At 43.8% G+C, this 14,167-nt stretch overlaps 1 protein-coding gene across 1 annotated transcript in view; it reads left to right on the top strand.

Moving 5' to 3' along the window:
- SHISA8 (shisa family member 8) overlaps positions 1-14,167 on the top strand; it is a 65,875-nt gene that overhangs the window by 40,766 nt on the left and 10,942 nt on the right. Inside the window, exon 3 of the mRNA XM_018563929.1 lies at positions 6,473-6,619. Coding sequence (XP_018419431.1) covers positions 6,473-6,619 — 147 coding nt within the window. The remainder of the gene's footprint in view (positions 1-6,472; positions 6,620-14,167) is intronic.

A 14,167-nucleotide genomic window follows, 5' to 3' on the forward strand; every position in this document is an offset into this window, starting at 1 on the left:
AAACAGTACTTTACAAAAGCCATAAAGTATGAGAATGTAACACATACTGTAGACCTGGGACTACACCACCCTAACAAACCACTGCTGTGTCATTGATAGGTGAATGTCATGTATAGTCATACTACTACTATTACTATTCATACACTGTAGTGTTAGCTTGCATAAACTGCAGTACTACTGTACATCTAATAGGGCCTATACAAAAACAAGTTTTTCAGCATAAAGGTTATGTGCAGCAGTTCTGCCATTTGTATAGAAAATATGCAGGGGCAATCTTGAATGTGCGTGCATGAGTGTATATATATATATATATAGTATATACACACACACACAAACATACAAAACACCATAACATAAAAATGTCTGTATGCAAGTGGATAGAGCTGCAGAGATACCATTAGGCAATTGTTGTAGTGTGCCAGTGTGTATGTATGAGATCATGCTACAATATATGAATCCTGTTAGTAAAATAAGTTTCACCATACCAGTGGGGGTATATGGCGAACAATGGTACACATAGGGTTTTCTTTATACAAATTTGCAGTGTCATTCATCATGCAACTGCATGTATATTACTTCTGTGTAAAGGGGCAAACGTGAATGGTATTGGTATATTGTTTCCAGGTCAAATGTAATTAATTTATAAAATTATCGTGAATCTGGAAAATACCGCATTATGGCCACTAAATAGAGCTGCAGATCACAGAAAATAAGTATGTATTTCTAATATTTTCTATGCTGGGTAGCTGCCACTGTACCACAGTGGGAGATACCCAGCTGCTATTATTTTGGGGGCAAGCAACCCCCAAAATAATGACAGGAAAGGCCAGTTGGTTGGAAGGGCAAGCAACAGCAGGAAAAATTAACAGGGTTATTCACAAAAGGGTGAAGAGTTTGGAGAAGGCCAGAGAAGTGAACAATCTAGGACAACATAGCTGATTTGAGAAAATTCTCCAATTCAGCTCACTTTTCAGTTCAGCTATGTTGTCCTAGATTGTTCACTTCTCCGGCCTTCTCCAAACTCTTCACCCTTTTCTAAATAACTCCGTAAATGCTCAATCCTATGGACATTGGCTGCTCACCCTTCCCCAAATCAGGACTGTCCAAAAAAAAAACCCAGCAAGCAGGGTGTTGTCACAAGAAGGTAGTAGGTGGTGAGCCTTGCTATTGTGACCTCTTCTACCTCCATCCCCCTCCTTTCAATTTTCCTTCCTCTTCTCCACCTCCCCTCCTTCCCCTCCTCCTCCCTTTCTGTCTTCACCTCTTCCTCCTCCTCTCCTTTCGCCACCTCTTGCTCACTCTGCTCTTCCTCTCCTTCCTCCATCAGCTCTTCCTCCTCCACCTATTCTTCCTATACCAGACCCATTCTTATATTATGTATGTATTTTCTTATACTTTTCTCTAAGGTTCTAACTGTCCGTCCAATATATTGAAGCTCACACAGGAACTATACAAGCTAGGTTACATGTGTACTTTTACAAGAAATGATCTTATCAATAGCACGTTTTACCATTTTGTGTAAAGATACACTTTTTCCAGGTATATTACTATTCTTACATGGTGAACATCTCCCACAGATAAAAAAAAAAATTCTCAAAAAAAGTGTATTTTCTGTTATTTGGTGGATCCACTACGCTTGGGGCCAGAATTGTTTTCAGTGTTGGTAGGTTCTTCGCCATCAGCTATTATAGGCAATCAGTTCCTCCCTTTCCATACTACTGTATATATTCTTTATTTAATGTTTGTAAAACAACTACAAAAAAAAGATACACTAAAACATACATAGGTTACACAAAAAAAAGAACAAACATCCACCTGGAATAACTGTCTGGTTCTCACAAATTCATTATATTGAGTACAATTAAATAATTGTGGTCAGAGGTGACATACAATATAGCTTCTATTCTCATTTCATGATTCAATCCACATTCTGTCTCCCTTTCTTTCTTTGACCTTCGAGCGATCATCTATTGCCCACAGTCTAAGCCCCAACCAATTAATCTCAGATGTCCCAGGCAGCTACTATTCACCCAATATAAACACACTTCCCTCCTCTTTTAAATTATCCAACACCCACTGCTTAAAGTCTTTACAAAATGGTTAATATTAACTGGAGGATTAAAGTTGAACTACTTCTGAATTCATAGGATATATACTCCCGTGAGGTAAGTATGAGATTAATTTAGTTTTTTTGGTCCTGAACCTATCAGAAAATACTTTTAATTTTTAACTTTCTGTTACAGTATTTATGGGTATCTATAAACACAAAACCACTGCAGACTCCTTGTGTCTCATGGTGTCTGCCCGACGTGCGCGCTCCCAACTGCGTCCATTGAGCTTCAGTGTCTGTTTTCTCCCCTCCCCTCTACTGCACATGCGCCCGCACACTTCTCCTTCACAGCCGTTCGGGAGCCAGAGGTACTTCAGCCGGGAGCAAGCGCTGCTGGAACAGGTAAGTAATTAGGTATTTGACACATTTAATTTATTCATGGGGCATATATCCACTGCCTGTTAGCAGTAGATATATGCCAAAAATAAGAGACTTTAATTATACTTTAAGGCATGTGCATTCGGATTCGGACAAACCTGCAAATCAACTAAATTCGTCCGAATTCGAAATAATTAATTTATTATATGCCCGAATATACGAAAACTATATTTGTGCATACACAGATATATATAGATATCTATATATATATATAGATAGATATATAGATATCTATCTATATATATATATATAGGGGTTATTGCCATTTGTGCAATGCTTAAAAATATTTTTCTATGTTTATTAACATTAAATGTATTTGATCTAAGTTTATTTCCTGAATGCTGCAGAACAGGGGTTAAATCACAACAGGGTATCTTTACAGTATTACAGCATATGGGAGTGCAGCAGGGTAAGGGTTAAATCAGAGTAGTTGATGAATGTGCAAAAACATAATGGGTATAGTGGGACTTTGCAGAGTACACCATCACATCATGTGACCACCATGCATGCCAAAGGATGTTTTAGTATGCAAGTTATGAGATTATAGGGTCTATTTATAAACATTTACAGGGCCATTCACCCTGTGAATCTTTGAATAGAGGTAGAAACAGATGTTTTTATTATATATTTTCTCAGGTGGAATGTAACATAATAGCACATTATGGCCACTAGATGGAGCTAATGAGCATGTAAAATAAATACAACTGGCTTAGCAAATTGTTTATAAATAGGCTCATATGTGTGGCTTGCTCTATTAGGCTTTTTTGTGTTTAAACAATGATAATCCCTGAGAGGATTGGAGTTAAAAAGAGGTAGTAGTCCTGTCTGTAACATTTTGGATTACCATATGGGGATATATGAGCGCAACCCTATTTTCACCCTATATTGGACAAATCTTCTTTGTCTGTTATCTTAATCCCCCTTTCTGGGAATCTATGGATAAGTAATTAGAACTGCAGCATTTATTTACTTTGATTAGCTCTCTGCTTAACAGGCCTTCTGTTTAAGCATTGGAGCCATAGTCAATGCCTTCCCAGAGCCTTCGCAACTAGAAGTTGCAGGCAGATCTAAAGAACATAATAACAGAATCTCATGAGATTTCACCAATTTAACAAGATATCGATTGCATAGAGATTAGAGATTGGTGCAGATACTGGGCATTTTTAGAAATACTTGTGAAAATGCCCCAATATCAAAAACCGATACTGTCACTTAAAATTTTAAAATTGAAGCTGGTGCCCCCACACCCCTCCTGAGAACCTCCGTGCTCCTCCTGAGCCCCTCCAGAGACCCTCCGTCTGAGACATTGATCCACCACATCTGCCCCTGCTGCAACGCTCCGCATCTGAACCTACTGAGACCCTCCGCCCGAGACATCTCACAGGCACCCTGGAGCAGAGTGGCAGCACAGAGTATGCAACAAATTCATTTACTATTCTGCATTGATTTTTTTTTTTTTGGAAAAACAGGGTCATCCGAACAATACCAAAGCATTCCGGTACACAGTATATAATAATCAGGATGAAAAAAAACATCAATGCTGAAGAGCAATAGGTGTTCGATCGCACGGATCCTGTAGTTTTTTTGTTTTGGTTAGACGACATTTAAACATATAACATACATTCACGACAATTAGGATGTACATTAGGCATATAGGTATCTTTTCCCAAAATTTCAGCGGGAGCCACTGAGGTTCCCGAGACAAGTCTTCTATTGACACCCATTTATGGTTGCGAATAAAGTGCTGGGCTCTGTGTACGCCTGTTTCAGCTAACCTACCGAACCCCGGGTTTTCCAATCCAGGAGTGAAGCCTGGGTTCCCTAAGATTGGAAATAGTGGCGAAGGGGCAGGTGAAACATTTCCAGTGGGGAAGAATTTGCGACATATGGCCCATGTCGGCCCAACCGTGGGATGTGTTTTCACCGACACATTGACTCCTTTCTCGCACCACGGAAGTGCTGACAGGGGAACACTCACCTCAGCCTCCTCAATTCCTATCCACTGTTTTAGGGAGCTATGCCGACACCAGTCGAAGACCCTCGCGAGGTGGCAAGCCGCATGGTATTGGAGCACATCGGGCAAGCCGATACCTCCCCGGAGTTTGTGTAGTTGCAGGATTGCTGATTTAATCCTCGGTGGTTTGTGAGCCCATATGAAGTGCGTAAATGCACTGTTAATGGCTTTAAGAAATGCCGGTGGAATATGGATCGGAAGATTCTGCAATAGATACAAAATGCGCGGCATCACGTTCATTTTCAAGATATTGCATCTGCCGAACCATGAGAATGTTCCAGCCTGCCACCTCGCAAGGTCCGACCTAATTTCTTTGAATAACGGAGGGAAGTTGAGATGGAATGTGCGGGAAAGGTCTGCCGGTATAACTGTGCCCAAATACCCCAATGACTCCGCCTCCCACCTAAATGGAAATGCAGACCGCAGGCCCGTGAGCAGGCAACCTGGGACGGAAACATTAAGTGCTGTTGATTTTTGAAAGTTGATGAGAAAATGTGACACCACTCCATAGAGCTCAAATTCCCTCATCAGGTTTGGTAGGGAAACAGTTGGGTTTGTGAGGAAAAAGAGCAGGTCGTCTGCGAAGGCTGCGACTTTGTGTCTACCCCCACTTCCTAGGTCGACTCCTGTTACATTACCGTTGGCCCTAATTTTACAAAGGAAGGGTTCTAAGGTGAGAATAAAAATCATGGGTGACAACGGGCAACCTTGTCGCGTGCCGTTTGATATGTCAAAGGCTTCTGACAGGAGACAATTGACCCGAATTTGAGCCATAGGTCTAGAGTATACCGCCATTATCAATGCCATCAATATCCCACCGAGACTCAGACCATTGAGTGTCAATTCCATGAAAGTCCAGTCCACCCGGTCGAATGCCTTCTCCGCATCCGTGGACAGAAGCATAAGAGGTTTCGACCGGGTGGAGGATGCATGTATAACATCTAGCACTCGCGTTACATTGTCTCTCGCCTCTCTCGAGGGCATGAACCCCACCTGATCTAAATGGATGATGTCCTGCAAATGGGGTATCAGTCGGGAGGTCAATATTTTTGTAAGAGAAAACAAAAACCTAACCCCCCCCCCCCCTTCCAAAAAAAATCCAACTGCTCCAGTTTTGATAAATTCCCCCCTATGTATGTAGGGCAACTTGTTAGAATTCCCATTAGATCTGAACATAACCTCTCCAAACTTGAGCTAATGGTTGCTTTAAAGGCTTCAACAAAAAATGCTTGAAACTGGCCAGAAGATTTGCAAACGCTTTGTAAAACTTTGCTTTACATTTTGTTATTATACAAGCTGAAGCACGTATGTACAAAAACGTATTTTCTCTCTGTGGACGTTACAGGTTGTGGGTATGTTAATTTGGTTTTAGTTCATCTTCTGTAAGTATAGTAATGATCTTGCCATTATTGCAGTGTTGTAAGTCATGGTAAATGTTGTTGAGTTTAGATTCAAAAGTACTAAACATTTTTGTTTATTTGCAAGTTTTTAATAAAACTGATATGGGTATTTATAAAGTCAGTGTATCAAAAAGCCTTCTATGTTCTTAAACATTGTAAACATAATGTATCTTAATTAGACAAATTAGATATAACTTTGACTAATTCATCTAAGTTATCTTATGTATACTAAAGCTGTTATATATGACCTGAACATTTAGGTATCAATGACCTTTGGTCATGTGCAGGGTTGCCTTTTCACTTTTTTGTGGATCCAGTGGTCGTAGCTTTCAGGTAATTAAATATTTTGGAAACCATCTTAATGCCTGTTACAGCCAATGTAATACCGCCAACATAAAATAGCTTGGCAGCATACCTAATATATATACTTTGGCAATTTAGTAATACACCAACATGATTTACAATAGAAAAGTATGGAAAACAGTTTAACATAAAAGAAAACTTAACATAGATGTCAGCAAGCAATAACCTTTAACAGTCTAACCTGCTATGTATATTGCATCTCAACAGATCACACACATTTCAGTAATTTGGGATTGACATCACCTTTGACACAGATCGGCATTCCTCTGACTCAGAACAACAGAGCACACATAGTGTCTGGTATCCCATTACAAGATCAAGATTTCTCAAAATATGCTACAATAAAAACTTCAGGTAAGGACTGAAAATATGCACAACATCAAATTGTATTAATGAACAGGATGAACCAAATTTGATGAATCTGCCACAAGATAAATATTGAAGCCACCCAAGTCCACCTTCTGAAAATGCTGCCTGGCTGTTGTGACAGTCTTTTGTATTTAATATTTTGGGTCACTGACCTAGAGCAAGTACGCAGATCAGGTACACAGGCCAAACCCTTTGCTAGCTGCATGCTTAGTCTTGGTTCTTGACTCAGTGATAATAGAAGTCTAGCAAGACAATCAAGCAACCTATATTCTCAGGAGAGGCAGAGCTGGCAGCATCACTATTACTCTTGTGACAGGTTTAAAGACCAGAACATGTTCCCTAATTCATGGATCATCTAAAGTTTTAGGCTAATAGTCTGCACCTGCAGCCACTGCTGAGGGATTGGCCTATGGTGCAGAAAAATGCAGTAGATCCCAAAGCTTCCACACAAAAGAAAAGCCGCACACCATAGATCCACCGCTAATGAAAGATTAAGGGTCAAAATCATAAGGAATCGCAAGTTAACGGAGGGTCCATTAGTTTGCAATTGTACCTTCCAATTTCCTATCGATCCATTGCGTTTTGTAATTAATGCTAACAGAAGGGCATTGAAAAATGAATGGGTGTCAATGGGGCTAGTTCACACCAGATCTGTTGCATTATGTTACACTGAAAAAAGTAGTGCATGTTCTACTTTTTTTCAGCAAAAAGTAACGTAACGCAACAGAATGGAGCAGTGTGAACTAGCCCCATTCACACCTATTCTTCTTTCGGTGCCCTTCCATTAGCATCAGTTGAAAAATGCATTGCAATGTATCTGGTGTTAATGGGTCCTTAATGCACTAGGCAAGACAAGTCCAGCACGTCGAGACACCGCACCTGGAAGCCGCCCATTCCAACATGTTTCCCCCCCCATGGGGCTTAATCGTAGGGATACCATTTCTCTCAGATTAAGCCCCATAGGGGTGAAACATGTTAGAATGGCCAGCTTCCAGGAGGCGAGCTTCAATATGCTGGACATGTCTTGCCTAGTGGATCTATGGTGTGTGGATTTTTTTACTTTTGTGTGACTGTTTTGGGAGCATGGATGACTCCTAGCCTGCACTTGTGCTTGCCTGAGAGTTGGAGGCTCGGCTTTAGATAGAGCCATGACATTTTCTTGCACTTTGACACTGGGTCCTGAAGCTTGTTAAAGAACTATAAACACACTATTGGGGAAAGTTTTCAAGGGTGGTTATGAATCTTGAAAGACCCAACCTCTCAAGGAGCTTGTCAACCCTTGGCATGGGGTAGGCATTAAACATTAATACTTAATTCAATTGACTGAAGTTGTTACAGAACCTTAACCAACTATCAGGATTGGGAACCAGGACTATTGGGCTACACCATTTAGTTTTGATCTCTTTAGATATGTCAGGGTCTGCTATTCTCTGTACCTTCTGGCTACGTCCTGTCTGCAGGCCTCTAGAATATAAGACTTAAGCTGTACCCTGGAATCTGGTTTTAAGGTTATGTTTAATTATATCTGTGCAGCCTGGCAACTCTTAGAGAATGCAGGGACTTGGCTATCTGGGCCTGCCATATGCATTCTTCTTTCTTTAGGGGCCTACCTCCAATGGCTAAGAGGGCTTCCCTCTGCAGACGTTATTTAAACTCACACTGATCTGCTGCTTCTTCCATCTGTCTGATAAACCTTGTAGATTACCTTCCCAACCTGTTCCAGTATTTCATAAGGTCATTAGCTAGGAACTAACTTTCCACTGTGGGGACTAGAACAAGGTGAAACAGATCTATTTTATACTCAGACTGAGCTTTCTGAAACCTGCCACAGGTATAACTAAAGCAATTCTTTCTTGCATGGCTGAGATATGCTTTATGACACTCTTGTAGGGAGCAGTCTCACTCTCCCAGGAATCCTTGACAATATCTAGCAACCCTCAGAGGTGACACTCAGACAGCAGTTTAAAGGACAAAAACCCAGTGGAAGATTGTGTGACCTTTTATAGCATACTTTTGAGCAGATTCATTTTGTTCTGAATTGAGATTTGGACACATACATATTTCCAAGTGAAAAAAAAACAAATCCGAATGTATACTAATTTTTTATAAAGAAAATGTCGGATGCATCCAAATTTATTTCAAAATGTCAACACACGGGGCGTGGCTTGCTCACGGACGTGAACGGTCGCATGGAGTGAGAGCTCCGGCTATCTACCCAGGAACGAGCCTCAGGAACACTCACCCGTACCCTAATTTTCACCCTCATGGGCAGAACGGGCAAGAAGGGAGCTAAGGCGAGAGCCCGGAATACTCCGCCGGCTCTGATCCCGTCCATAGGCGCCTTCTTCCGCCCCTCGGGCTCCCACGCGGCCTCACCACGACTAGGCCTCGAGACCGGGGACCCGTCTGACTCCGAGGCATCCTCCCCTCTTCACCAGCAGCCTGTGGCGGACTCGGACTCCTCCATGACCGGGGATGACAGCGCGTCACTGCGGAACGACGACATGTTCCAGCGATATTTTGCTATGTTGCCCACGAAGTCGGAACTGGAGGGCATGTTCTCGCGCCTGGAGGCCTCTCACCGCCATGATATGACAGCGCTCCAGGAGGGCCTGGCAGGCTTTGGACGCAGGCTGGAGGTGGTGGAATCCGCGACCGCAACGGTGTCATCCTCGGTCCGGCAATTACAGGAGGAGGTAGGCAGACAGCGTGACACCCTGCTCAACCTGTCTCTCCGCATAGACGACCAGGAGGACCGTCAAATTCGCAACAACATTAGATTGCGGGGCATCCCTGAGGCAACGGGCCTAGCAGACCTCAAAGCCACGGTCTTGCTTCCGCACCCCCGCCCAGCAACTGCCTAGAGACGTCCTCTGCAGGGTGCATTTTTTCCAACAGAGGGAGGCCATCCTCACCAAGGCGCGGGATAAAGGCCCCATAGACTTTGATGGTGCGCAAATATTGTTGTTCCCTGACCTCTCCCGGAATACCCTGGCCAGACGCAGGGCCCTCAAACCCCTCACGCAACTGCTCCAACAACAGGCCATCCAGTACCGGTGGGGCTACCCCTTTCATCTGGTGGCACGGAAAGATGGCAGGTCATATGTCCTCAGATCCCCGACTGATGTACCGAAGTTCCTGCAAGCGCTGAACCTCCCGGCGGTCACGATCGATGCATGGCCAGACGCAGACCCACCTGCCTGGAGCTCCCCACCTGAGGAGTCATCATGGATCCCCGCTTTGCCATGCAGGAGCCGTTGTGGGGTCCGACAGGAGACCGCACCTTTATCACAGACCGATGCGTGAGGTCGTGTGGTCAGCTAACCCGAGTTCTGCCCTTTTGCACTTACATTGGATGTTTCTTCCCCCACTTGAGGACTTAGCCTGCCATACTCCTGTTGGGCAGAGTCAGCTGCCGTACTGCATTATCCCGGTCCCTTGTCGCCAGAGCGGTTTCTACAACAACACCCGAGTCTCTCTACAGCCCCTTGCACCTGGACGGATGTGAGCCCACCTGTCTGTCTGAGCCACCTGCTGACTGACCACCCAAGCTGAACACCTGCACCGGTGGGCGTGGCTGACCACCACCCGCTATCCACCTCGGTGGCAGACGGCTTTCGTGTTGGTTGGGGATGGTTGACGCCTCTGCTATACTGTCCGGGTGCTCTGGGGCATGCATCCCCCCCCCAGGAGGATGATTCCGGTGAACTGTCTGCATACCATACCGGTGCCCACCTTCACGGATGGAGAGGAGTGTTCTTTGTACCGAGCAATGATCCCATGCTGATGGTAGCCTGGCGAGGTCCAGGGGTGGTGAGATAGGGCATTATGCGTCTGGGGGACCTTATACCCCTTCCGTCGCATTGCTCCCCCCCCCATCCTACGCTATATTTGGAGGAATAAGAAACCCAGACTGCGATACACTATCCTGATAAAGAGGAAGGAACAGGGGGGCGCCGCCCTTCCGGACTTAGAGACGTATTACAGGGCCAACCATCTATCCCATTTGGCAGCCTGTTTTGACTCCAGCGCTCCTGCATTGTGGGTCACCCTGGAGAGCGACCTTTCCCCGGTGCCGTTATTCACGCTGCCGTGGTTACCAAATGCCCTCTGACCGCGAAGCTCGGACCTTCCCTTCTTCCCGCCCCAAGTATTACGGGTATGGAACACCACGATGCCCAGATATAACTTGTCTGTACCTCGGGGTCCCATGACCCCGATCCTGGCAAACCCAGATTTCCCGGCGGGGTATGGAGTGCCCACCTTTTTGTGCTGGAAGGTCTCTGAACCTTGCTATGTATCTCAGTGTCTGTCAGGAACATCCTTACAGCCACTAACATCACTATCTGGTCCCAACCCGCTTCCGCGATCTTCATGGCTGGCTTACTTCCAACTCCGACACTTTGTGGAGGCACTCTCTGTGTCGGGCACTCTCCATAGGCCTCTCAGTTTTTTTGAGGACCTGTGCGCCTCTGGTCTGCCAATCCAACGCCCAGTTTCGCTGCTTTACCAAGCATTAATCACCGCGCACAGTGGGGATTCCCTGTACTTCTTTTCCGCTTGGGAACAGGAGTTGGGAATCGTCCTCTCGGAGGATGACCGTCACAAATGCCTATGCTTTACGCATAAACTCTGCATGTCGACTTATGCACAAGAGTGGAACTTTAAATTACTGACCCGATGGTACAGGTCCCCGGTCAGAATGCACCAGATCTCCCCCACGTACCCGGACAACTGCTGGAGATGCCAGGCTGGACCGGGCCCACTGGCCCATGTGTGGTGGAGCTGCCCTCTGCTGCTGCCCTTTTGGCGAGCTGTCTCACACGTCTACTCCAGGGTTACTTCTGTTGATCTGCACATTACGCCTGAGATGGCGCTATTATCGGTCTTCCCTTGCTCGATCTCTAAGGTGAAGAAATCTCTGCTCAGATTCTTTATAGTTGCTGCTAGAGCCTTAATCCCTCGCCATTGGAACTCCACTGTCATCCCATCGGTTGCGGAATGGACAGCGGAGATGTGTCGCTTGATGAGATCGGAAGAACTCATTGCATGCTGTATGTACACCTTTTTGTTTGTGGGTTATTGTACCCACGTTCCTTTGTCTTTGTAAAAATTCAATAAAAACTTATTTCTGTTAAAAAAAAATGTCAACACACAACACCGTGAAGACAGCATTAGACAATTCCTTTAGTTAAATAAAAATAAATAAATAAAAAAAAACCCCTCTGTTCCTGAATTGCATTCAGGAGCTCCCGAATGCTATTTGGACTATTGAATGCCACCCGGGTCTTGGAGCCGAGTTGTTATTATTAATAATGCCATTCAGGAACAGAGTTGTTGTTGTTGTTCTTATGGCAGGTCTGGTCCTGAATGTCAACAACTCTGTTCCTGACTGGCAAAAAGGGGAAAAGATACATTGGCATCAGGGTCACCCCTACTGCCCCAGCATTATTTATACTGTATGTGCAACTGAGTCTGGTGTGCATTCTGCAGACACTTTGGTGTTTTCAGGTTAAGGGGCCTTTTCTTCCTCATTGCACAGTTCCAGAAACAGTGTAAAGTGCAGTAACACTAAAAATAGAATAACGTCAGTAACTGCAGTACCCTTTTAGCTCAAACCAGGCAGATTTGGTTGTGTTATGTTAGATGTTACAATGTGCACTCCTAAATCAGTTATTCCAAGACAAGGAAAATGCAACTGCCTTGTCGTTTTTCCGTGCAATCATTGTTTCCATGTTAAATTGAGTATTTAGAGCTATAGTAATTTGAAAACACTTCTCCTTCCCCTCTCCGTTCCTCTAGCACTCACTGATGGGACAGACGGGAGCAGGTGGGCACAGCTGGTTCTAAAGAGGCAGAGCCAGCTGTCAATCAGGCAGCTGGTTGGATCCCGACAGTATTGTCGGGTCCTTCCCAGCAGAAACACAGCTCTGCACAGTCAGCATACGGCAGGCGGTAGCCTGCTATATGCTGACTTTGGGTCACAGGAAGACATTAGTGAACACATTATCGCCCCACACTGCCATGCCAGATTAAAAAAACAACAGTATTTGGGGAGAAGAACCCTGCCTCCTTCATATGGGTGGAACATGAAACATTGTATAAACATAGCCCCTATGTCTGATTTTGGTAAACTAAGGGTTAACAAGGGCTGAAATAAAAAAAAAAAAGTAATAAAAAAAACTTTATTTTTCGAACTTAATGACCAGAGTAGATACAACATCTTGCCTCTGAACTGTTTCTAAATACTGGTCAAAAATTCTGTTTTGTAACATCAGCAGCGTCTACAGCTGATGCATTTACACAGCAACTCCCAGCTATCATTTTGAAGCTGGGAATTACAGACAAGTACTGGGTGAAGGGGTGGGGGGGGAGCAGCAGCAGGGCAGAAGAGCAGGGCAGACTAGGCATGCCCTGTGTACTTCAGTAAAATGTTTTGGCCATGTGTAGCAAACATTGAAGTACAAGGACAGTATTCATTCTGAAGGGCAGACTTTTTCTAGTACATTTTGGGAGTAACCTCAGAGGACTAATGGGGACAGTGAGGAGATAGGGCTGGACCCTAGGTTTCTCCTGTTGGAATTGTTATCTAATAGTATAATGGCTGTGTTTCACACACCAAAGGATTTCCACAATTTTCTTGGTATGTAGCGTAAAACACTGGATCTGAGACAGATGTGCGACACCACAAGTTAATAGTCCATTTAAAAACTTTTCAACGCAAACTCAGATGGAAGATCAAATGAGTTAAGCATTTAGGGGGGCCAACATTGCTTTCTTTATTAGGGCTACAAAACATAGCAAAGGAATATTGAAATAAATAAAATGTGTGGTTCTTCGTTAGACTTTGATAATAAAACAGCGAGTGCATCAGAAATAATTATAACAAAATTTTAAAAACACTACTATTGTTAAGGGACACTTTATAGAGGATGATAAAAAACTATAGGAAATGCCAGTAATCGAAGTATATACAGTAAACTCCCTGTTATCCGGCATGCAAGCAACCAGCTCAAAAAATGGAGGATTTATTTTTTGCCAGTTGCTTGATAGACATTGAGGACACTAAAAAATTTTGTTACCAACTAAATTTATTTAGTTAACTAAATTTCTTTGTTTACATCTTGCTGCAGGCCGGCAGCGGCTAGATCCTGAAGTCGGCAGCAGAATGTAAACAAAGGGGAGCAATAGCAAACCTACTATTGGCTATTTCAGATTACAATAGCAGGCTGGCTATCGCAGCCATCCACTGAGCAGACCTGTAGGAGAACTTTCTCTCTCAAGTTCTCTGCTCAGTGGGTGGGTGCAATAGCCAGCCTGGTATTGGCTATTGCAATTTGAGCCACAGGGGGTTGCTTGAAAGTTACTATTAACACTCAAGCAACCAGAAACTACAGTTATCTAGAATTTACCAATCACCGTGGGTGTCGGATAACTGGGAGTTTACTGTATATACACATGAATACACACACACACACGCACATATATATATATATATATATATATATATATATATATATATATATATATATA

This window comes from Nanorana parkeri, unplaced genomic scaffold, assembly GCF_000935625.1.
Source record: "Nanorana parkeri isolate BGI_ZX_2015 unplaced genomic scaffold, ASM93562v1 scaffold711, whole genome shotgun sequence".
In the NCBI taxonomy this organism is placed as follows: domain Eukaryota; kingdom Metazoa; phylum Chordata; class Amphibia; order Anura; family Dicroglossidae; genus Nanorana; species Nanorana parkeri.